Source organism: Heptranchias perlo, chromosome 8 (genome assembly GCF_035084215.1).
Source record: "Heptranchias perlo isolate sHepPer1 chromosome 8, sHepPer1.hap1, whole genome shotgun sequence".
Taxonomy (NCBI): Eukaryota; Metazoa; Chordata; class Chondrichthyes; order Hexanchiformes; family Hexanchidae; genus Heptranchias; species Heptranchias perlo.
The window spans coordinates 34065202-34090434 of record NC_090332.1 but is presented as its reverse complement, the minus strand read 5'-3'; the positions used below and the strand labels follow the sequence as shown (position 1 = coordinate 34090434).

General features: G+C 41.1%; 1 protein-coding gene across 1 annotated transcript; it reads right to left on the bottom strand.

Moving 5' to 3' along the window:
- Positions 1-604: 604 nt before the first annotated feature.
- batf3 (basic leucine zipper transcription factor, ATF-like 3) lies at positions 605-16062 on the bottom strand. The gene is made up of 3 exons (XM_067988325.1): positions 15866-16062; positions 15644-15748; positions 605-1158 (listed from the first exon to the last, which is right to left on the bottom strand). Exons 1-3 carry the CDS (start codon positions 15938-15940, stop codon positions 946-948), a joined length of 393 nt encoding a protein of 130 aa, XP_067844426.1. The 5' UTR covers positions 15941-16062; the 3' UTR covers positions 605-945.
- Positions 16063-25233: the final 9171 nt, after the last annotated feature.

The following is a 25233-nucleotide window of genomic DNA, read 5'->3' as shown; positions in this document are numbered from 1 at the left end:
GGACTATAACCTGGTGTTGTAAGATTCCTTACATTCAGATAATTAGGTAACCTTCGTGACTGGCATACACAGGATGAGACATCTTAAATGTCTGCCTCTAAACAATCCAAATTAAGATTGTGGAGCAAAAACAGGACACACAGGGGCATGCCTAGACAGAAAGATAAGGGCATGTCCCTCCCCATAAGCTAGATAGAATTGACAACAGTTGACCCATAGAAAAGGTGTCTGACAACAGTTAAGACCATAGAAAGATGTCTGGAACAATGGGCACCCTGGGGGGAAGATGTCCGGAACAGATGACATCATGGGGCTAATGTCGTTAAGCTACTAAAAGCAAATATGCTTCATAAAGATATATGAACTGGAGCATTGTCCCACTAAAAGTTAGAAACTTCTCGGGACGGCGGAGGTCCATATACCCTATGAACCAGGTCTGATCAGCTTGACATCTCCTAGGGACAGCAGGTTGTACAATCCATGTTTACTTGATATAACTGTATTAGAACATTGTTTTATAAATACTTGTTGTTTGGTATAACTGCATTAGAATGTTGTTCTTGTGTCTATAATAAAACTTACATGTTTGGTCACATTCGGGCCTGAATCATCGTGGAAGTTATTATTAAGAAGGATTAACAACCCTTGGCAGCATTAATGATAACATACTTCCAACACCGTGCTATAGGTAGAGCTTAAGCTAAGCAGAGTCCACAGACAGGACAATAAACTTGCAAAGTCTGTGTCCCTAGAGTTGGTCACACAGAGCATGGGGCCACAGCAGCATCATATAGGTCACAATATGACCCAACATCTCCTAAATAATGTCCTCAGGACTCTCAGGTCGCATATCAGAAACAAACCCATTTAAACATTTTACAGTGTATCCTAACCTTCCATTTAAAAAAAGCAATAACATTTTTAAAAGTTCAACGCTAAAACCATCTACGAGACTCCACTTTGGCCATCTCGTGGTAAACAGCTGGCTATTACATCAGGGTGAGGCCTGGGCATTGTGACAAAGTTCATGGCACAGTGTATCAGTGGGCATATTCGTTCATGATCTTTCAAAGCTTCTGATAAATGTTTCACTTCTTCACTAAGTTTCCTTATTTCCCTTTTTAGAGCAGTGTTTTCCTGTTCCAGCCCTTCGTATTCCTGTGAAAAAAAAACAAGTCTTAAAGAAGGGGAACTCAAACCCATTAAAAAAACATGGGTAAGCACAAGAATATTTATCATTAAAATCAGTTTCAACAAATTCGAACATTACAATGTTGGAATCCCAAATGAGAGGACTTTGGATTCAAAACCCATACTGGACTGTGATTCAAACTCACCTTCCTTCAGTGAATGGGTTTTACAAGTGAACTGCTGGACTTGTGTAATGTTTGAAGGAAATCAGGAAGGGGACAGAAATTAGCAGAAGCATACCAACCTTTAGCTAATCATAAAGTTCCATTGAAATGTGGGCCATCTAGGCAATCACAGGAGGAGGAAGAAGCATGGAGGGAGATAACAATCTGGGGGGGGGGGGGGAACTGTGTAGGCTAAAAGGGGAACAGATAAAAATAATGGAATAAGCAGTTTCACAGGACTGAAACCTTTTCCAATTTCTGAGTCATGCTTTTTGAATCCACACTTATAAACAGGCCAATTGGTTTGTTCGGAGTCAAATTTCCTTGGCCTTTCCACCTGACCGCACTGTAACTCTGGTGAGAGTCTGTTGGAATGAGTCAGAAAATGCCAGGACCTGGATATTAGAGGAGGCAGAGCCAGAATTTCCTCCACTGGGAATTCCAGCTTCCCAGGCCCATAATGGGCCTGACATAAGACTAGACGGCAGTATGTCCAGTCACATGATGCATACCTCCCTCCAGAATGGCAGAAATGGGTTCCACTGGGTGGATGGGCGGGGGGGACCTCCTGGTCAGGGAAGCCACTTGCACCCCAGAAGATGGGGGACATTTTTTTAAACAAAAGTTAGTTTAGCATTGGCCCTCTTGCACAGGGGGCTGCAAATGGGGTCTTGGAGATCTGACTCAGAGCCGTCCTCCCCAGGTAACTGGCAGGCAGTTTCCAGCACCATAGAGCAGGCAGGTGTCCATAGTGATACGGGCGCCCACTAGCCCATGTTAATAAGGTGCCCTCTCACTGACCCACAAACTCCGGCAGTTTCAGAGCTGGGTAGCATCAGTGGGTACGACCCTGGCATAACTGCCATGATTGGGGCCTGTGGATTTTCAGCCACTTAATGTCCAGATCTATCATTATTTAACTATACTTTTTATAGATTAGGTGTTAATCATACACAGATACAAAGCATGAAGTCAAGTATCTTCTGATGACAGAATATTAAGGATTTTCTTCCCTTACAAAGCTTCCCTGGCCTTCATTCCTCCTGCAGTGAGAGAATGACTTATTCCCAGTCTACTGCCCATGCTGTTCTGGCTAGCTGGCAGAAGGTGCAGAAGAGGACCCCAACTGAAACCTCACCCCCAGCCCATTTAACTAATGTTCTGTATGAAATGAATATAACAGAAGCCTCTTAACTGCAACACTCCATGCCAAGAAATGACATTACCATTATTCAATCAAACCCAATACACAAAGACCCTACAATGGATGGGGATTCTGGAAGTACCTAAACAAAGATCCCACTAATACACTAGCTGATGTGCAATATAATTAGGTATATTTTACCTGCGCTACATGGAATTGGTCCATGCACATAGAGGACCACAGACAATTCAGACCTAAAAGTCACATTAACATAGAAGCTGACACAGTGCACGCTTCTGCCCTCGTCTTTCAATTTTTGTCCACATGGGTAATATTTTAAATTCCAGAATTTTGTACAGCTGTGAAGATCATGCTAAATGCTTCAAACAAAGGTTATATAACTATGGATAAGAATGAGTGCTTTCAATATAGTACATGTTCTGTGAATGGGCAAACAAAGCCGGGGACATTCTTGCAACAGGATATTCCTCCCTACAGGAAGAGTTGAGACAAAGGAACTCCTATAAATCAATGGGTTTCTTATAAGCATGAGGAGGGGGAAGGGGAGAAGTCAGGGGACCACATATGATTACAGGTTGTAAATATCCCTCTCATTGTAATCCTTTAAGCTTTTCTTAAAATACATCTCTCCAGTAAATGTAGTAACATGAGTGCAAGAATGTTACGATTCTATTGCTTTTTCTTAAGAAAATCTATCCTTAGTGATGAAAAAATCTTAAAATTAGAAAATTTAGCCTCATTATCAATGCTGTACCTTCCAGCAATACCAGAGTGTGAGGGTGGCATTTCTGGAAGATACACCTAGCAGGATATATTTTCCACTCACCATCACTGGCGGTGGGGGGGTGGGGGAGGTGCGCAGAGGGGCAGCCAGTGAAAGATCTGATGGAGATCAATCTTGTCAACTTCTGTTTGAGAGCCAAAGGAACCCTTAACAACAGGTCAGAGATTCATTTTAATATTGAACCCAATTGTAACGAATGCATATTAGCACATGCACAATTCCCGATGATGCTCGCTGGGAATACATTGTGTTCATCTGTATAAAACAGGCTTGGGGGCGGGCACATTCTGGGATGACAGGGAGACAGCACTTAATGTTGGATCCCCTGTTTTCAGAGGAATCGAAGAAGGTGGTATTTTTGTAGCTTTGTGTTGGGAGTTATTTTCAGTGTTTACTTTTATCAATTTATTTTTTGAGGTTTTGGCCAAGGTTTTTGCCTGCCAGAACTTTAATTGCTGCAATTCTTAAAATGGGAATTGCAGTGGGGATTTCTCTCTTTTTTTTGTTTTATTTGGAATACATTTCTTCAATCAGCACCTCCAAAGCTGCACCAGAAATAAAGGGGCTCTAACTATTTGTTTAGCCATGATACCTTCTCCAAGTAGCAACAATTAAACAGCTCTCACAGCTGCTATGCTGCAGCTGGACACTATTTCTTGTTCCCCATTCCATCCCCTCTCCCCCTGCGATGCTGACAGCTAGCATCCACAGGCAGGCCCAAGCCTGGACTCACCAGGAACAGTTAATGATCTCAACTTCAGAAAACCCTGTGAGGTTGGCCTAGTGCAATACCAGCAAGTGCAAAATTCACTCTTCTATGGTCTTGCTGCTTTAGTGCCTATGCTATGCAGTGAAGTTATTTTACCAGAGCATAGAGAGTTCCTAAACAGAATAGATGTGCACTGTATAGCATATTATTAGAGGTTACCATAAGCTACCAGGGATTACTAGTTAAGAAGTCATCAATGTCGAACAGTTGTTTTCCACAGCACCAACTAGAAAACTCTTAATTGTCAATTTGTGATTCTATTGCAAGGTTAACATAATTTCCCTGAAAAGTTTCACTTTCTAATATGACAATGCCAGTAAAAATTAACAACTTTTCTTCTTTGCATTCGCAATTAGATCACCTTGTCTCTGGTGGTGGGGAACCTCATTCACGGGCAGTGCAAATTGAAAAACCACAGGCAGCACTGACAGCGGGTGTGATTTCCTGCTGCAAGTATGTACTCAGAAGATTTCCCCCCACATGTCAATATCTATCGGTAATATGCCAACAAGGATCTCAAACCCACCTTCAGAAGAGCATTTAGAACTGGGCCAGTATTAATTCTATTTTCTGCATCATCTACTTTATGGTCTAGGTTTCCATAATTTGCTCCACGAATTACAAAGTTCTGTGCTGCTGACTTGCATTTGCTGAAAATGGAGTTGAATCTGTCCACTCATTTCACTTAGCACCCACAGTAACTGCCAGAGAAAGATTAGTATACTAAAAATATATATCTTATGTGGCTCACCCCCAACACTCCAAAGAAAAAACAATGCATGGAGCTGAAAACATGTGGGCCAGTTAGTTACTCTGGGATTGTATCCGTCGGTGACCTCCGTTAGTATGCAGTGGGCAGCAGGTGCCCACGCCACTAGGTGAGCATCTTGGGTGCCTGCCTGCCCCAGAAGACCATAAAATGCAGCGTTGGTGGTCAGGCAGGGGTTGTCAGCTTTCCACCCCCCCCCCACCCTGCCCCACCACCAATCCCGAGAAATCTCAAGACTGTGTCTTGAGCTGGCCCCTTGCTAACAACCAGCTAACGTTCACCGAAAACCCACTTACCAACTCCCACATAACCACACTGTGCGTGGAACTATCAAAGAGCACACAGCAGTTTTCCACAATGCCAAGTCCCAGAAGAGTAAACTAATTGTTATTAAAACTAATCTAAATAAAATAGTAAAATTAATCATTGTGTATTACAAGAAAGATGCACAATGGGACTTGGTGCTTTACTGAAAAATACCCACCAGTGAGTCAGGGAGTCAGGCCTGCATAGAATCATAAAATAGAATCATAGAACCATTACAGCATAGAAGGAGGCCATTTGGCCCATCGAGCATGTGCCAGCTCTTTGTAAGAGCAATCCAGTTAGTCCCATTCCCCTGCTCTTTCCCCATAGCCCTTCAAATACTTATCCAAATATTGAAGCTTGTTGAGAATAAGCATAACTCACTTATGGTTCATGCACATGTGTTATGACCCATGTTACTTCGTGGTATACCAAAAAATAAACCACAGAGTCCTGTTATGTGTCTTCAATTAGTCAAATTATAACAGATAAAAAGACAGTTGTGCACAAGAGAGAATGAAAAGAACGTGGCTGCTGAGGCCAAATGCAGTGCCCATTCTGTCACCTCGGCTCAGTCACCTAAGACAGTAGAGACCAGGGATTGACCCTGGAAACTTCTGGTCTGCATGGATTAGCACTTACCCACCATACTTCCTGGACAAGAGTAGAGAATATGTATAACATCAATAAAGACCTCAAGTGCAAACAACCATATCAACAAAAACAAAAACTATAGAAGGTCGCAATCATTCTTAAAAATAGTTGTTTAGAAATACGCCAACTTTTAGTTCAGCAAAAAATGTTTATACAAAGATGAAGGAAGAGGATGACATGAAATCGCATTGGTAATTTGTAGGGTTTTTGTAAGGGGGAACAGTCTGTTTGCACAAACATCTAGCAGTAAACATAGAAACATAGAAAATAGGAGCAAGAGTAGGCCATTTGGCCCTTCGGGCCTGCTCCGCCATTCAAAATGATCATGGATGATCGTCTAACTCAGTAACCTGTTACCGCTTTTTCCCCATTTCCCTTGATTCCTTTAGCATTAAGAAATATATCTATCTGCTTCTTGAATACATCTAATGATTTGGCCTCCACTGCCTGCTGTGGTAGAGAATTCCACAGGTTCACCGCCCTCTTGAGTGAAGAAATTTCTCCTAATTTCGGTTCTAAATGGCATACCCCGTATCCTGAGACTGTGACCCCTCGTTCTGGACTCCCCAGCCATCGGGAACATCCTCCCTGCATGTAGTCTGTCTAGTCCTGTTAGAATTTTATATGTTTCGATGAGATCACCTCTCATTCTTCTAAACTCTAGTGAATATAGGCCAAGTCGACCCAATCCCTCCTCATACGTCAGTCCTGCCATCCCAGGAATCAGACTGGTAAACATTCGTTGCACTCCCTCCATGGCAAGGACATCCTTCCTCAGATAAGGAGACCAAAACGGTACACAATGCTCCAGATGTAGTCTCACCAAGGCCCTGTATAACTGCAGTAAGATATCCCTGTTCCTGTACTCAAATCCTCTTGCAATGAAGGCCAACATACCATTCGCCTTCCTAACTGCTTGCTGCACCTGAATGCTTGCTTTCAGCGACTGGTGTACAAGGACACCCAGGTCTCGTTGCACCTCTCCTTTTCCCAATCTATCACCATTCAGATAATCTGCCTTTCTGTTTTTACAACCAAAGTGGATAACCTCACATTTATCCATGTTATACTGCATCTGCCATGTTCTTGCCCACTCACCCAACTTGTCTAAATCACATTGGAGCCTCTTTGCATCCTCCTCACAGCTCACATTTCACCCCAGCTTTGTGTCGTCTGCAAACTTGGAAATGTTACATTTAGTTCCCTCATCCAAATCATTGATATATATTGTGAATAGCTGGGGCCCAAGCACTGATCCCTGAGGTACCCCACGAGTCACTGCCTGCCACCCGGAAAAATACCCGTTTATTCCTACTCTCTGTTTCCTGTCTGTCAACCAATTCTCAATCCATGCCAGTATATTCCCCCCAATCCCATGTGCTTTAATTTTGCATACAAACCTCTTGTGTGGGACCTTATCAAAAGCCTTCTGAAAATCCAAATACACCACATGCACTGGTTCTCCCCTATCTATTCTACTAGCTACATCCTCAAAAAACTCCAGTAGATTTGTTAAGCATGATTTCCCTTTCATAAACCCATGCTGACTTTGTCCAATCCCATTAATGCCTTCCAAGTGTTCTGTTATCACATCTTTTATAATAACTCTAGCATTTTCCCCACTACTGATGTTAGGCTAACTGGTCTGTAATTCCCTGTTTTTTCTCCCTCCTTTTTTAAATAGTGGGATTACATTTGCCACCCTCCAATCGTAGGAACTGTTTGAGAGTCTATAGAATTTTGGAAGATGATCACCAATGCATCCAATATTTCCAGGGCCACTTCCTTCAGTACTCTGGGATGTAGATTATCAGGCCCTGGGGATTTGTCAGCCTTTAGCCCCATTAATTTCCCTAGCACTATTTTTTTACTAATACTGGTTTCCTTCAGTTCCTCTCTCTCACTAGACCCTTGGTTCCCTAACATTTCTGGCAGGTTATTTGTGTCCTCCTTTGAGAAGGCAGAACCCAAGTATGTGTTTAATTGTTCTGCCATTTCTTTGTCCCCCATTATAATTTCCCCCATTTCTGACTGTAAGGGACCTACATTTGTCTTCACTAATCTTTTTCTCTTGACATATTTATAGACACTTTTACAGTTAGTTTATATGTTCCCTGCTAGTTTACTCTCATACTCTATTTTTCCCCTCTTAATCAATCTCTTTGTCCTCCTTTGCTGAATTCTGAACTGCTCCCAATCTTCAGGCTTGCCGCTTTTTCTGGCAATTTTATATGTCTCCTCTTTGGATCTAATACTATCCCTAATTTCTTTTGTAAGCCACGGTTGAGCCACCTTTCCTGTTTTATTTTTGTGCCAGACAGGAATGAATAGTTGTTGTAATTCCTGCACACGTTCTTTAAATATTAGCCATTGCCTATCCACTGTCATCCCTTTTAGTAAAGTTCCCCAATCTATCATAGCCAACTCGTACCTCATACTTTCGTAATTTCCTTTATTTAGATTCAGGACCCTAGTTTTGGATTCAACTACTTCACTCTCCATCTTAATGAGAAATTCTATCATGTTATGGTCGCTCTTCCCTAAGGGACCCCGCACAACAAGATTGTTAATTAATCCTTTCTCATTGCACAATACCCTGTCTAGAATTGCCTGTTCTCTAGTTGGTTCCTCAATGTATTGGTCTAGAAAACCATCAGGTACACACTCCAGGAATTTCTCCCCCACAGTATTATTGCTAATTTGGTTTGACCAATCTATATGTAGATTAAAGTCACCCATGATTATAATTGTACCCTTCTTGCATGCGTCTCTAATTTCCTGTTTAATGCCCTCCCCTACATCTCAACTACTGTTTGGGGACCTATAAACAACCCCTACCAACGTTTTCTGCCCCTTGGTATTTCTTAGCTCCACCCATACAGATTCCACATCGTGATTTTCCGAGCCAATATCCTTCCTCACTGTTGCATTGATTTCCTCCTTTACTACCAACGCTACCCCACCTCCTTTCCCTTTTTGCCTGTCCTTCCTAAACATTGAATACCCCTGGATGTTCAGGTCCCATCCTTGGTCACCCTGCAGTCATGCCTCCGTAATTGCAACTATATCATAACCGTCAATATCTATCTGCCCTGTTAATTCATCTACCTTATTGCGAATGCTCCACGCATTAAGACACAATGCCTTTAGACTTGCCTTTTTAAGATTGCTAGTCATCTTAGTTTTATTTTGCACAATGGCCCTATTTGTTTTTCACCCTTGTTTTCTCTGCCTTCCACTATTGCTTCTTCCCTTTCTGTCTTTTGTTTCTATCCTTGTTTCCCCCTCCTCTGTCTCCCTGCTCAGGTTCCCATCCCCCTGCCATTCTAGTTTAATCCTTCCCCTACAGCAATAGCAAACACCCCCGCGAGGACATCGGTCCCGGTCCTGCTCGGGTGTAACCTGTCTCGCTTGTTCAGGTCCCAACCTTCCCCAGAACTGGTCCAAATGTTACAGGAATCTAAATCCCTCCCTCCTACACCATCCCTGCAGCCATGTATTCATCTGGTCTATTCTCCTGTTCCTATGCTCACTAGCATGTGGCACTGGTAGTAATCCTGAGATCACTACCTTTGAGGTCCTGCTTTTTAATTTATCTCCTAACTCTTTAAATTCACCTTGCAGGACCTCATCTCTTTTTTTTACCTATGTCGTTGGTACCGATATGGACCACGACTACTGGCTGTTCACCCTCCCCCTCCAGAATGCCCTGCAGCCGCTCCGTGACATCCTTGACCCTAGCACCAGGGAGGCAACATACCATCCTGGAGTCATGTTTGCAGCCGCAGAAACACCTATCTGGTCCCCTTACAATTGAATCCCCTATCACTATAGCCCTACCAATCTTATTCCTCCCCTCCTGTGCAGCAGAGCCACCCGTGGTGCCACAAACTTGGCTCTTGCTGCTTTCCCCTGATAAGCTATCTCCTCCAACAGTATCCAAAGCGGTATATCTGTTTAAGAGGGAGATGGCCCCAGGGGACTCCTGCTCTACCTGCCTAGTCCTTTTACTCTGCCTGGCAGTCACCCATTTCCTTTCTGCCTGCATAATCTTTACCTGCGGTGTGACCACCTCACTGAACGTGCTATCCACGATAATCTCAGCATCGTGGATGCTCCACAGTGAATCCACCAGCAGCTCCAGCTCTGAAATGTGGTTAGCCATCAGCTGCAGCTGGACACACTTCCTGCACACATGGTCGCCAGGGACACCTGTAGGGTCCATAACTTCCCACATAGTGCAGGAGGAGCATATCACGGGACTCTGCTTTTACACTGCGCTCACCTCTTGGACTCTCCTCCCGCTCTCGGACTCTCCTTATACACTACACTCACCTCTCGGACTCTCCTCCCACTCTCGGACTCTCCTTTTACACTGCGCTCACCTCTCTTGCCCTTCGTCCTCTTTAATATGTTTCTGTGTAGTAGTGCCCTTTGTCCTCTAATATATTTTCTCAAATCCTTTCAATGTTTGATTACTTGGTCTTTACTTCTTGCTATTCTACATAATGAATCAGAGAAAACCATCTACAGTATTGCATAGAGATGCATAAGGAACAATTGGCCGTTTATCCATGTAGCTTTAGAGAAACTGGCCATTTGCCCCACAAGGAGCAAGAAATGGCTGTTTCAACCAAATACCATTAAAGGAGCATTCATCATGAATGCTGATCTGAGAGAGATGGCCCACTACTGCAAAATATGGAGACTTAACCCAAGTGCCAAAAGAACAGTTGAAAGCTGTTTTCATCTAAACTCACAATGGCCAACAAACAGCTCAACATCTTCCTGAATGGACACAAGTTGGATAATGATGCAAAGCCTGTGTATCTAGGTGCCACACAGGACTGTACCTTGACTTTCAAGGAATGGTTTACCAAGTCCTCGCTGAAAATAAAGACAAGAAATAACTTGATCAGCTGGTTCAACCTGGGGAGCCAATGCATAGACACTAGGAAAATCTGGGCTTGCATTGTGTTATGTTGTAGCAGATTATTGCTCAATGGTGTGACTCAGCTCTTCTCACACAGGACTAGTAGATACTTAGCTGAATAAAACCATGTATATAATAGGTACTATGAGACCAACCAACTAATCTAGCTCAGTTGCCAGTCCTGTCCAACATTACCCCTCCTGACATCAGGCGACAGGTTGCCTTGCAGAATCTGCTCAAGATGTAAGACATGCCACATCTACCCCTGTTTAAAGATGTGTTTAAACCACCAAGCCACTGCCTTAGTTCAAGGCACCCCTTTTGGCCAATTCCTCTAAGAAACCTAGAGGACACCTCCAGGTGGTATACTAGCTGGTAAGAACAAGCTTCAAACATAACGATGCCTATTTACTAACAGATCCAACAGCCCAGTCACCTTGTTTTGACCTTCCATGCCTTCTGTAGTTAAAGTTTAATCACTTCAAATGTGGAATGATCAGACATGCTGTAAATGACTATAAATAAGGTTTTTGTGACTCCCCCTTTTGCTGCTTTGGCCAGTTAGAAGATGTAGGTCACAGATGCTGGTTGCACCCATTGGCAAGAGCTGTCTGGTTCCCTAATGAGCTTGCACAATGTCCTTCACCCATCTATTCAATGGTTAGAACTATTAGACTAACACAGATGACTTGGCAGTCTATGTAAATGCAATTGCAATAAATAAATAAATCCCATTTACTTCATAAAGAAGGAGTCAGCATTATCATATTCATCTAGTTCATTCTTCTACAATCCAGATCAATGAAGCTATCCTAATTTTTGATTTAGATTGTCTTATCCTCCAATTCTACATTGCTGTTCTAAACCTAGACCTCACTTCTATAACAATTAAAGCATATTTTGAAGTTAGCCAACCATGAACTGCATTAACTGTTCTGGGTATCAGTTTATTTCTCTGTTATTCAACTCTTTTCATGAATCTATCCATAATAGGATTTTGCTACATATATCACACACTCCTTATTTGGGCATCATTATTCTATGACCCACCTGCAGCTACACAGTTCTACTACTAGATGGAACTTCAGAAGTTGGAGATCCCTATGCTTATACCTACAGTATCAACTAATGCATTCTGAGGGATATTTATTTTGTCCTGACTTTCCATAGGTAAAGTAATAGGAGATCCAACAGCATAATTAAACGTTTTACATCCGCCATTTACACCTTTTAAGATGTCAAAACTCAGAACATTACAAGTCTACAGACAAAAATGACCAATTAGCTGAAATTAGAACTTATTTGTTAAATAACCAAATATTAAATTAACTAAATATAAAAAAATAAAAAGCAGTTTGATTCAGTTGCTATTTAGCAATGAGAAACGAGTAAGTAGCAGAAAATTAAATAAGCAAATTGTTACTGATGGATGGGAATTTAATAGTAGTAGTATGCTTGAAGACCAGAACTGCCTCATAAATATGATATAGCTAACAAGTTTCCTACCCAGATTAGTATTTAGTACTCCTTGCTATTTCATTCAATCTATTAACTGCTGAATTACATCGTATTGTGTTTTAATTCTTCCCATTTTTTCACATAGCCGCAACTCCAGTTTCATAGAGATAATATTTTCAGAGCATTTATCTACATAAAAAGATAATTTGACATTCCTTTTATTCACTCAGCTTATACAAATCCTTCCCATTGCTTCTTCAGTCCTAACACACAATTTTTTAATAAATAGGGGAATGTAGAGGAACTACATTCATAACCTTCAACTTTTTGTGCTTTTGTCCCTACAACAAAAGAGTTTCTGATTATTTTAATTGTAGCATTTCATTCAAATATTTTAATACATATGAATATAATTTGGGCCTGGTACGTTATTTACATTTAATGTATCCAACCACCTATTTTGTGTGATTTGTACAAGGGCTCTGCTGGATGCTCCAGAACTTGTTCAGTAACTTGGAACTATTCATACAGTCGCCATTAGTTAAAAATTTGTCCTTCAAGGCAAGGGATGTCAGCACTGGGAAATGGAAAATATTGTAATTTCAGACACCCAATATCGGCATCAAGGTCAACACAATAAGCTGCAATGTAACTTTGTTCAAACAATGGCGCTTTAATCCCAACCTGAAAATGGCATCCCCTGCTGCACCAGTATGACATTGTCCTTTTCCACAGAAGCCTCATGGTCTCTTGAGATTGTCAATAGTATCATTTGTGTGTGCTATGGGCTTATATAGAACAGGAACTAGGTAGAGACTTCCCAATCTTATTTCATGTAAGACTCTCATACACTAAGCGGACTTTCAGCCTCTCAGTCTAACTCGGGTCCTGGAAAAGACAGTGTGCGAACCCACAGCATCTCGAAGTTTGCCATCGCAAACTCATTTAGAAAAAAAATAACTCCACCTTGGTTAGGAGCACAAGAACCTCTCTTTTTGACACAATTTAATGCATGATCTCTGATATACTTTGTTTTTGAATCCCTCTTTAGTACTCAAGTCATTGAAACATCGTCACTATATCATCAGTTGAAACATCTTGGGACCTCCAAGACAACATGACAAAGAGCATATATACTCTATACAGAATCATTTCTAACCATAGACTCAGCATTAGACATAAAGGTTCTTCATATTACAGAATAAAATTGGAATAATTGAAACACATGGTGCAAAATATATAACAATGTAAGAAGTTTTGTCTGATTGAAATATTTTTAAATTAAATCCAAGCAGAGGTTTCAAGGATGGCTGGTATGAGAAGTAAAGGTTGCCACATTGCAGATTACGAGGAACTTTACTTTGCATCTAACCCATGCTTTATCTTACCTGGAAGTGATTGATACCGATATTGGGTACAAAAAAAGAGGAAAAAGATCCCATCATCAGTGCAGGCCACCCTCACTTTGATAAGCACACAATTCTAAGAAATTGTACACATTTTTAAAATCCAAATGGCAGTCATAAGAAGAAAGGCCAACTATTTAGATATGATTGTACAACACATGTCACCACAACTCCAGTTAACTTGTTAACATCTTACTGCCACACAGAATACTTAACTATTGAAGGGTTTTTTCAATTTTAGAAAAATACTTATAGAGCAGAAGAAATGAATCAGAAAAGTCAAAAATCTTCTCACAAGGAAACAGAAGGTGTAAAGAACCCATGGTAAAAGGTCAGATACACTGTAATTGTATTAAATCTAGAAAGAGTACATACAAAAGAATGTGAAGCGGGAAAGAATGTGAAATATGGCTAAAGTTCCAGTAGACCATATTTGCCACAAAATTATGTTTTAAATGCTATCTAGGTAGAATATTTAAAAAGTTATCCCCAGCATCATTTATTGCTATGAAGATAATTAAGTTTTCAAAGTTAAAAAAATTCAGGAAAGTTGCTGAACACTGTTCTTCACCCATAGTTTCCTGTCGATCACAAATACAGAAATCAGTAGTGAACAACAATGATTAGCAAAGTGAATGAACTAATCACAAGCTCTTGAAATGCACCTTTCTAGTGAAAATCTGGGCTTTTTCTAATAGGTGGAGCTAGAATTAACTTCTTATTGTATTATTTAAATTTTTGGATTGTTTTCTGATCGAGGCGTGGGGTCATGGAACACTTTGCCTTTTATTCAGAGTGTCAGCATCAAAACACTCCCGGGTCAGGTAGAGTATAGTTAGATGTAGAGTAAAGCTTTCTGATCTATGCCCAAAGTTCAGATGAGCAACCAGTACAACACCAGCATGACATTTTTCATTCCTCACACCAACCATCCATGTAGCATTTTTGAGTGACCGACAGGTTACTATCAAATTAGGGCCTGATTTGCATTTTGGATTTATGCTACTAGGAACTGGGTTGAGACTGATCAAACTCATTTCAGGTACGACCCTTACAGTCAGCAGACAGCAACTTTCACCTCATTGATCAATACTGGATTCAAACTCAGGGCCTTGAGTGAAAGGACAACATGTTAACTATCAACCTTAGTCCCCTAAAGAATGTTCTATTTTACAGGTAGTTTAACTTTTTTCTCTATATGCCTAAAAAATATTCAAAACAAAATGTGGGACATTTTAAAGCTTTAAATTTTGGAACACATGGTGAGTTTTTTTTCGGTCTTCAAGTTTTTCTTGTTGGCATGGTGAAAAAAAACGATGACTTTAGGACAAGCCTTTTGTATCATGTTTTGGGCATTTTAATTAACTGCTCCTAGTAACTAGGATACTATGTTGCGATTGAATGAAAGAGCTATGAAAATGTATCTAAAATAACCACATCTATAGTTGGGATAGGTCAAGGCCAACTAAAATACACAGACACTAAACTAACAATCTCGGGGTTTGTTACTCAGCACCATGTCTCAGTGAGCTGGACATAGCTCGATTTTGTCTTGCTACAATTTGCATTTAATTCTCCCCTACAGACATTTACATAATTTGTAAGTCTACAGTCACAGTCCATACAAATCAGATGTGAGTAATTTCCCCACATGGTGTAAAGGAATTTTTTTGAGCAAGTTCCAGTTTTGTCATTGGATTAGTCAGTAATAATGAACCCAGTTAATTGGATTGAAATACACATTTAATTTGAAGCAGCATTTTAGCTTCAGGCTTTCAATTCCGATGGGAGCACACTCGAATAATTACCGAACGGCCAGGGGTCTCAAAGAATCTGGCATTTTTATTGTAGGTTACTTATCTCACAGGATCTCAAAATGCAACAAACGCAAATTAATTCCTCCGTATCACAATATTTATCGTTTTGTCTAATCGTACTGCGTTTTAGTTTTTATTGCATAACTTTATTCGCATAGATACTATGCCACCAAGGGGTTAAAATTCAATTATCCTACCACTGCCGGATCCGTTTCTCAGCGTTTTACCTCGTGTAGTTTATCTGCTTTCTGTGTCTGTTTCTTCCGACTCCTTTGCGCAGCAATTCTGTTTTTTTCTCTTCTTCGAAGTTTCTTGTCATCGCCTCCAAGATCCTAGCGTTCAAATACAAGGTTTTGATTTGAAAACTTGCTTTACAATCCGCGGTGATAATCGGTCAGCGCAGTGCAGAATAACCATTACATATAGATTGAAATATGTTTTCTACTGACCTGTGATCCTCGGTCTGTACCGCTGTCGTCCGTTGGACTATATACGATTAAGTTTGCAGAATTTAACTCAGACATGACACACAGATAACTACATATACGTATATACACACACAACACACACACAACAGTAGCCGACTGCAAAAGAAAACTCGAGAGTTCAGAATAGCTTGCTGTCAAAAGGCCGGATTTCCCATTGAACTGGTGTATGGGTCTGGAGTCATCTATTGAGGCAGATATTTAACATGCCGATTGCCATCGATCATTGATCTCACGTAACCTTTTTGTTTGTGATGCAACTGTAAAACTAAAAGCAGTTTTGAGAGTTTCACTTTGTCAGAAAGAATTTTCTTCTTGGAATGCGCTTGCCAACTTTCAGTAAGTCACGTGTCGTGCCTTAAATTCAAGTAAGAAGGAATCTCAAAAAAGCCAGTCTGTCACATAGAATCTCCACTGGGTAACCTGTCGACAGTTGAAGGACCCATGGCCAGGTCAGGTTTTGACTGCTTTCAATGCTTAAAAATAACAAGAGAAGGCTATTACTGTTATTGGTCTAACTCACGACCCTCCCAAATATGGCCAAATAGAAACTGCCTTTTGATCAAAAATGTTATTGTTATATTTTCGATTAAAATTCCAGCTAACCACGGCGCCTGGGTCAATTGGAAACAATTGAAAATAATCGGATTTGGGCATGGTTTCAGACTCACAGAAAAACTACGTTCCTTGGAAACAGTGAAGGATCGACATAGATGGAACGCATACTGCCAGCAATGTAGAATAAGCTACATAACTGCTTTTACAGGACTGGAACCTGTGCCCCATTCAACAGGACATTCGCGTCACTTTCACTGTAACTAACTTCAACTCAAACCAACCATGATTGGTTTATTTACATTTTGTGAATTACACGATTTTCCCTTTCCCCATTTGTTTTGCGTGTATGAAAAAGTTTAACTGCGTTCAATTGCTGATATTTACAGGAAAATGTCAACTTAACGTGCATTCCCATTCATTTTATGACAAATTGCACAAAATGCTGTACAGCTTTGCCGCGTAGCGGTAATTTATTAAAACCATGTCGTGGGCGTGTTCACAGCTACAACCCTATCACACTGAACCGCCCGTTATCACAGAGGAAATCCTGAAATGAGGCGAGTCATTGAGTGAGGCACTCGGGCTTCATTTGGAGAATGAAAAGTGACACAGCATTAACGGTAATCTTAGTGTTTGACAGTGGAAGCCTTACTCGACCAAATATGAACTTCAGCAGACCAATGAGTTCTTGTACCTATCCTAATTATTCTCAGAATTTAATTGTGGTGAATAAGATTTCTGCTGTAACTTCAGCAGAAGACCTGGCGAAACTGGGCTTGGGTGTACAGGGCACATTTTCAAAATTTGCAGATGACACAAAACTTGGAAGTGTAGTAAACAGTGAGAGGAGTAGTAATAGACTTCAAGAGGTCATAAACAGGCTGGTGGAATGGGAGGACACATGGCAGACAAAATTTAATGCAGAGAAGTGCGAAGTGATACATTTTGGCAGGAAGAATGAGGCGAGGCAATATAAACTAAATGGTACAATTCTAAAGGGGGGTGCAGAAAGACTTGGGGGTATTTGTGCACAAATCTTTGAAGGTGGCAGGACAGGTTGAGAAAGTGGTTAAAAAAGCATATGGGATCCTGGGCTTTATAAATAGAGGCATAGAGTACAAAAGCAAGGAAGTTATGTTGAAACTGTCTAAAACACTGGTTCAGCCACAACTGGAGTATTGTGTCCAATTCTGGGCACCACACTTTAGGAAGGATGTGAAGGCCTTCAAGAGGGTGCAGAAAAGATTTGCTAGAATGATTGCAGGAATGAGGGACTTCAGTTACATGGATAGACTGGAGAAGCTGGGGTTGTTCTTCTTAGAGCAGAGAAGGTTGAGAGGAGATTTGATAGACGTGTCCAAAATCATGAAGGGTTTAGATAAAGTAAATAAAGAGAAACTGTTCCTATTGGCGGAAGGGTCGAGAACCAGAGATCATAGATTTAAGGTGATTAGCGAAAGAACCAACGGCGACGTGAGGAAAAACTTTTTTATGCAACGAGAGATTATGATCTGGAATGCGCTGCCTGAAAGGGTGATGGAAGCAGATTCAATCATGGCTTTCAAAACGGAATTGGATAATTAATTGAAGGGAAAAAATATGCAGGGCTATGGGGAAAGAGCGGGGGGAATGGGACTAACCTGATTGCTCTTACAAAGAACAGGCATGGGCTTGATGGGACGAATGGCCTCCTTCTGTGCTGTAATGATTCTATGATTCTAAGATACTAGTGGGGTCAACTATATGACTGCTTTCAAGGACTGTAGCCTGGAATGGTTATTTCACAGGACTGAACACTCATATAGCATCATTATACTACGCATGTTGTGCAGTTTCAAAGTGGTTCAGTCTTGTCAATGACAGAAAATGTGCAGGAGAACCAAAACAAAACCAACTGCTGTTCAAGTTTCCACTTAGATGCACGATCACATCCAAGAGGCAATTTTACATTGTTTGGGCCTCGTGTCCGCTGCAATGAAAGATATACCCAGAAACTGTAGCTTGTCTTTTCACTTTCAGACGCTGACTGGCCTGCTGTGCTCTTCCTGCAATTTCTGGTTTTATTGTTGTGCACTTGTAACTGGTACAAAACAAGTTTTTTTTAAACAAGTTTCAACAGACTGTCTTTATCTTTCCAATATTAATGAAGTCTTGCTGGCTCTTCACCCATATTAAAAGTTTCACCAACATTTGAATGCCAGTTAAGCAGGCTGCTCCACAAGCAAGTAAGCAGAATAACCCCATGCTGCTGGTGTACACAGCTCTAATATAAAAATAGAAAAAGCTGGAGATACTCAGTAGATCAGGCAGCACCTGTGGAGAGAGAAACACAGTTAATGTTTCAGGTCAATGTTCTTTTGTCAGAACTCATTTACCACAAGGAGTAGTTGAGACAAATACATTAGATGTATTTAAGGGGAAGCTAGATAAGCACGCGAGGGAGAAAGGAATAGAGGGGTATGCTGATAGGGAGGGAGGGAGGAGGCTCATGTGGAACATAAATGCCGGCAGAGACCAGTTGGGCCAAATGGCCTGTTTCTGTGCTATAGATTCAATGTATAACTCATCAACCTGAAATGTTAATTCTGTTTCTCTCTCCACAGATGCTGCCTGACCTGCTGGGTATTTCCATCTTTTTCTGTTTTTATTTCAGATTTCCAGCATCAGCAGTATTTTGCTTTTGTATTTGGCTCTAAAGGAGGTACTGGTGTTAAAGCAATACCTGTAATATAACGATGACACTAAAGGCATACCATGAAATGGGTGTGTTAGAAAGAACCCAGTGCCTTCCAACTTTATGTTGGGTTGGGCATGAAATATGGATCAATATAACAACAAAGATGTGATCAAAACAAAGGAATTTTTTGCAAACACCTACAAAAAACTATAAATGTTGGAAATCTGAAACTTAAACAGAAACTGCTGAAAACATACAGGTGAATCAGCATCTATGTAAAGAACAGATAAGTTAATGTTTAGGGTTTAACTTCATCAGAACTAAAAAAAAGATTAAAAATTAACAAGCATTTAAATAGAAGCAGAACAAGAGGGAGGGAGAGGCAAAATAAAAACACCAGAGGAAGTATTGGTGGAATGACCTGTAGTTTGCTTTAACAGAACACAATGTGTAGATGGCTAAGAAACATAAAATAATTTAAAGATGCAAGAGAAAAATGAACATATGAATAGCTGAGGCAGTGGGAGTTAACTCAAGTGTAAAATTGAAACAGAAGCTCACAAGATATGCTGGGGAGCAATGGTCCAAAGAGAATAGAAGCAGGCCAGTACCAAAGGTGCAGTCTCCTCTGCCAGTACTGTGTTCTGACAAAGCCTCCCCTCCCTGACACCAACAGTCCCATCCTACATCACCAGCATCCCATGTCAGATAGAAAATGGATAGAAAGCTGTTCAAGTCATTTTTAAAGCCAGAGGGTACCCAGGAGAAAGATGAGGCATTATTCCTCAAGCCTTTGTTGAGCTTCATTGGAACATTGTTGAAAGCCAAAAATTAAGAAATGAGAACAAGAGTGGGATGGGAAATTAGAATGATGAGCAATACGGAGCTCAGGGTCACACTTGCAGACACATGTATCTTTAATAGCTCACTAGTCTGGGACTGTTCCCTTAGGCTGGAAGGAGGCTAATGTAGTTCCAATCTTTAAAAGGGAAGGGAAGACGGATCCATGTAACTATAGGCCCATTAGCTTGACGTCAATAATAGGGAAGATGCTTGAGGGAATCATTAGGGATGCACAATATGACTACTTGGACAGGGAAGGACATACCAGGGAAACCCAACATGGCTTCCGAAAAAGCAGGTCCTGTCTTACTAATTTGATTGTATTTTTTTGGTTTCTATGGACATATTTCATTAAGATAGTGGATGATATCTACCCAGACTTTCAAAAAGCTTTTGATAAGCCTCACGAGGCTTCTCTACAAGATTGAAGCTTCAGGTGTTAGTGGCAATCTACTGCGATGGATTGAGAACTGGCTGAAAGTCCATAGGCAGAAAATGGTTGTAGATGGAGTTGGATCAGCTTGGAGACCAGTTATCAGTGGTGTCCCACAGTGATTGGTGTTATGGCCGTTGCTATGTGCTATTTTCATTGGTGTTCTAGATGTACATGTTGTGGGAAAGATATGGCAGTTTGCAGATGATACAAAGATATTTGCAAGAGGCAGAACTGTAGACAAGGCTAAAATACTACAAGCGGATCTAGATGCACTGGGGGATTGGGACCGTGATTGGCTTAAAAAGTGCAGTGTTATGCATGTTGGCAGGGCAAATGCTGAACATACCCTTCAGGGAAAAGAACTAACGCCGATGGTGAAATTAAGAGATTTAGTGCGTAGATCTCCAAAGGTCCATGACCAATACCGTGAAGCAGTAGCTAGAGCGAAGAGGGTGTATTTACAGGACAATTCACTATAAAACAAAGAATACTATTTTGTCCTTGTATAAGACCTTAGTTAGGCCTCAGTTAGAATACTTTCCAGTTTTGGTCGCCTGACATGATGGGTGATATTGAGACTTTAGAAAGGGTGCAGAGGAGGGCCACAACATTCATTCCCAGTGTAAAGCATCTTAGCTACCAAGATAGGCTCAAAGAGCTGGGTCTCTACACTTTAGAGAAGTGTAGCCTTAAGGGCTGATTTGATCGAGGTTCAAAAGATAATGAAGGGATTAGATTGTGTTTATGTAGACAAATTGTTTCAACTAGATAGGTTAGGGAAAAGCAGGGGTCACAATCTCAAATTGTGTAAAGGCAGAACTAGGTTAAATGTTATGAGATGGTTCTTTTCCCAGAGAATAGTGGACCTTGGAACAGGCCGTCGACTCTTACGGTGAACGATGATTCCCTTCAAGCGAGAGTTGGACCTGTTTCTGGCTGAGGAAGAGATCACCTCATACAAGAGGTATGTACTGTATAACATTAATCAGGGCCAGAGAGATCTCCTGGACTAGTTTTGATGGCCTAAAAGGGTCAGAGAGGGATTTTCCAGATTTTGTTTCTCCCCTAATTCGCCTGGGTTTTTATCTGGTTTTCTCCTTTCCCAGAGATTAGTTGGCTCCTGGGTGGAGAGTGTATGTCGTGTGATGCACAAAGCATTACAATTATATGGTACAACCTGGATGGACTAGTAGTGGGCAAAGGGTACTGTTACAACTCAACCAGGTAAAACTATATAATCTACCGGCATACTGGTAACCTGCCTGTTGCTTATCCATGCAGGACCATACCTAGTAACGCACTGGCTTGCAGGGTTATCTGGAGCCAACTGGGAAAAATGCAAACCCCATGACAGGCCTACCCCTCCAGGTTCCATGAGTAAGCCACCTAAATGCTGGAGGGAAGACATTCCTGCCTACTAGAAAAGAACATTCCACTTCTCCTTCAAGGGAGTAATAACTAGTCATCCCTCTTGTGCTCCTATAAAATAGACAACCTGAAATTGGGATAAAGTTTATTTCCCACTCCACTCAGTTTCTGATTTAAGCTGCAGCAAGTGGATAGCACCAAATGCAGGCCTCAATGTCTCTAGGACAGAAAATAAAAAAAGTGAGTTGAAATGGGGCAGCACATAGCATCTCGTAGTGGCTAACTGGGACACAGGCACGCATTTCACCTGCACAGCACTGGCCAGGCAAACTTTGAGACCATGGAGTGGGTAAAATGGTACGAAAGAAAGAGCATACAAGTCTCAAGGCAAACAAAAAATGTTCAAAAGTATTTTTTTGTTAAGTTTTCCCTTGACGAGAATCTTTAGAAGTTGTGCTTGGAAGTAACTGGAGAAACCAGAAATTCTTAGCTAAGCATGTCTGTCCCTAATTATCACCCGTGTCTGTCGACAGTTCAAAAAGGTAAACATTCTAATTGGTGACACCCCTGAGACACAGTGGGGTAGCCGGAGAGACAATGAGTGTCTTTCATCATTCCAAATTGAGTTCTTTTTCAAACTAAAAAACACATGAATTGAATTTGAAAGCAGACAGAAAGCCTCTAGTTATCACATGTGTTTCATTGGTAGTTAGAAAATGTAAACAGTCTAATTAAGACAGAGATTGGGGTGGGGTGGGGTGGGGAGACAGAAAAAGGAAGATGATGTGGGAGGAGGTGATGGGGGAATAAGAATGGAGCAGCCGGAGGTGTAAGAGGAGGAGGAGAAAGTGGGGGGGGGGGGGGGGGAGATGGGGGTGGAGTTTGGGGAAACGGGAGGGGGAGGAGACAGAGATGATCAAAAAGAGAAAGATGGAGGGTGACACAGACACAGCAACTCTTCACAGCTTAATTTGAATGTTCATTCCCAAATAAAAATGAGTTGAATATTTAAAGCAAACAAGGCTCTAATTATCACCTTTTTCATTGCTAGTAATTAGAAAGTTTACCTTTTGTTATAGTTGTGAGACAGAAACTTGAAAGAGAGATGTATGTATATTCAGGAATCAATCACAGAACGCCAAATTCAGTGTTTAAAGAGATCCCTTAGAAAGTCACAATCCAATGCTGCCATACATGGGGGGATAGATACACTACCCAATGTTGTCAGACCGATGCCCTTCCTCTCCCTGCAGAATCCCCCAGACTCCTCCTCCACAGTGATGTCAGAACAAAGTACCTATCCTAAGCTGCCAAACCCCCACAGTACCCACTGTAGCATTGTCAAACTCCAGGACCCCCACCCAATTCTGCCAAACCACAGGACCATTCTTCAGTGCTACTTAAGTCCAGGATCATTCCCCGGTGCTACCAAAGCCAGAACCACCCCCCAGGGCTCCCAAAGTACAGTAGTGCCACTAAGTGCAGGCAAACTCTGCTCCCCCTCCCCAATACTGATAAACATTAGCTATCTTATTATAGCTAAGCATACAAAGCAAGTTGTCTATTCTTAGCTATAAAAATGGTAAGGGTCAAAATATAATTCATTGATTTCCCATGGCATTGCACATGAAGAGTTAGCATAGGAACAGGAGAAGGCCATTCAGCCCCTTGAGCCTGTTTCACCATTCAATTAGATCCTGGCTGACCTGTATCTTAACTCCATCTACCTGCCTTAGTACTGTAACCCTTAATACCCATGCCTAACAAAAATCTTTCAATCTCAGTTTTGAAATTTTCAATTGACCGAACCTCAACAGCTTTTTGGGGGAAGAGAGTAACTGGTTTCCACTACCCTTTGTGTGAAGAAGTGCTCCCTGACATCACCCATGAACAACCTAACTCTAATTTTAAGGTTATGCCCCGTTGTTCTGGACTCCCCTGCCAGAAGAAATAGTTTCTCTTTATCTACCCTATCAACTACTTTAATCATCTTAAACACCTCAATTAGATCACCCTTAATCTTCAATACCCAAGGGAATATGAGCCTAGTCTATGCAACTTGTCCTCATAATTTAGCCCTTTAAGCCCCTGTATCATTCTGGTGACTTTGCACTGCACACCCTCCAAGGCCAATATATCCTTCCTGAGGTGCGGTACCCAGAACTGAACGCAGTACTCTAAATGGGGTCTAACTAGAGCTTTATATAACTGTAACATAACTTCCAACCCTTTGTATTCCATCCCCCTTGAGACAAAAGCCTACATTCCATTAGTGTTTTAAATTATTTTTTGTACCTGTGCACTAGCTATTAGTGATTTCTGTACTTGGACCCTTAAATCTCCCTGTTCCTCCACAGTTTCTACCTTCTTACCATTTAGAAAATACTCTGATCTATCTTTCTTAGGTCCAAAGTGGATGACCTCACACTTTCCCACATTGAATTCCATCTGCCATGGTTTTGCCCACTCTTAAATCTATCAATGTCCGTTTGCAACTTTCTGCTCCCATCTACACTATTTACTGTGCCACCTAACTTGGTGTCATCAGCAAACTTGGATATATGGGTCTCCATTCCTTCATCTAAGTCATTTATAAACATAGTGAAAAGCTGAGGCCCCTGTACAGCTCCCTGGGGGACACCACTAGTCATATCCTGACAATTTAAGTACATACACATTATCCCTATTCTCTGTCTCCTACCTCCTAACCAATTCCCTACCCATGTCAATAGGTTGCCTCGAATTCCAGGCGCTCTCATTTTTGTAAACAATCTCTTATGTTAAGACCCAGTTTAGTTTTCAGGTGAAACAGGGGTACAGGCCTGATGATTGGACCAGGGTATACAGACATAATTCAGTTCCAATTTTAAAGTCATTGACTTTGTTTCTATTTTTATATTCCCATTATAAATTCTTATAGCTAAATTTATAATGGAAATTGCCTATGGAAACTTGTCATGATGTAATTACACTTTCTGTCAGTAACCCTCCTGCTATGCACTACTTGGAATCAGCACTATTGTTTTAAAACAGCCTATTCTCTGACACCTTGAGCTATGCCATAGATTTATTAGTATATAATTAAAAGTCTGGTGTCCAGCCACATCTATCACACTTCATGTAACACCTGCAAAGTGTGCTCACATTTGCATACGACTGGCTCAAATAACTACTATGTTAAGTTACTATGCTAATTCACTAAAATATAGAAAAGTAGGAAAATCTACCAATCACAAACCACCAACACACACAAAACCAGGCACTTTTTTTCTCCCTGAAGCTACCAATCAGGAGTTAGGAATCATAGCAAAAGAAACCAAATTCTCATTTTTTTCCCCAGTTTTTTTTTAGCCACCATGTTGTCTCCGCAGCCAGCTATGAACTAAATAAATATGTAGAATTCATAACATACAAATACATAACTGGCATTAAATATTTACTTGCTCAAGT

Bases quoted from the DNA above. Each gene is read 5' to 3' on its own strand.
- batf3 (XM_067988325.1), bottom strand. From the start codon at position 15,940: ATGTCTGAGTTAAATTCTGCAAACTTAATCGTATATAGTCCAACGGAC. The intron at 15,749-15,865 runs GTCAGTAGAAAA...TTTGAACGCTAG, and splicing joins GTACAGACCGAGGATCACAG to GATCTTGGAGGCGATGACAA. The intron at 1,159-15,643 runs GTAAAACGCTGA...TTTTTTTCACAG, and splicing joins AAGCAGATAAACTACACGAG to GAATACGAAGGGCTGGAACA.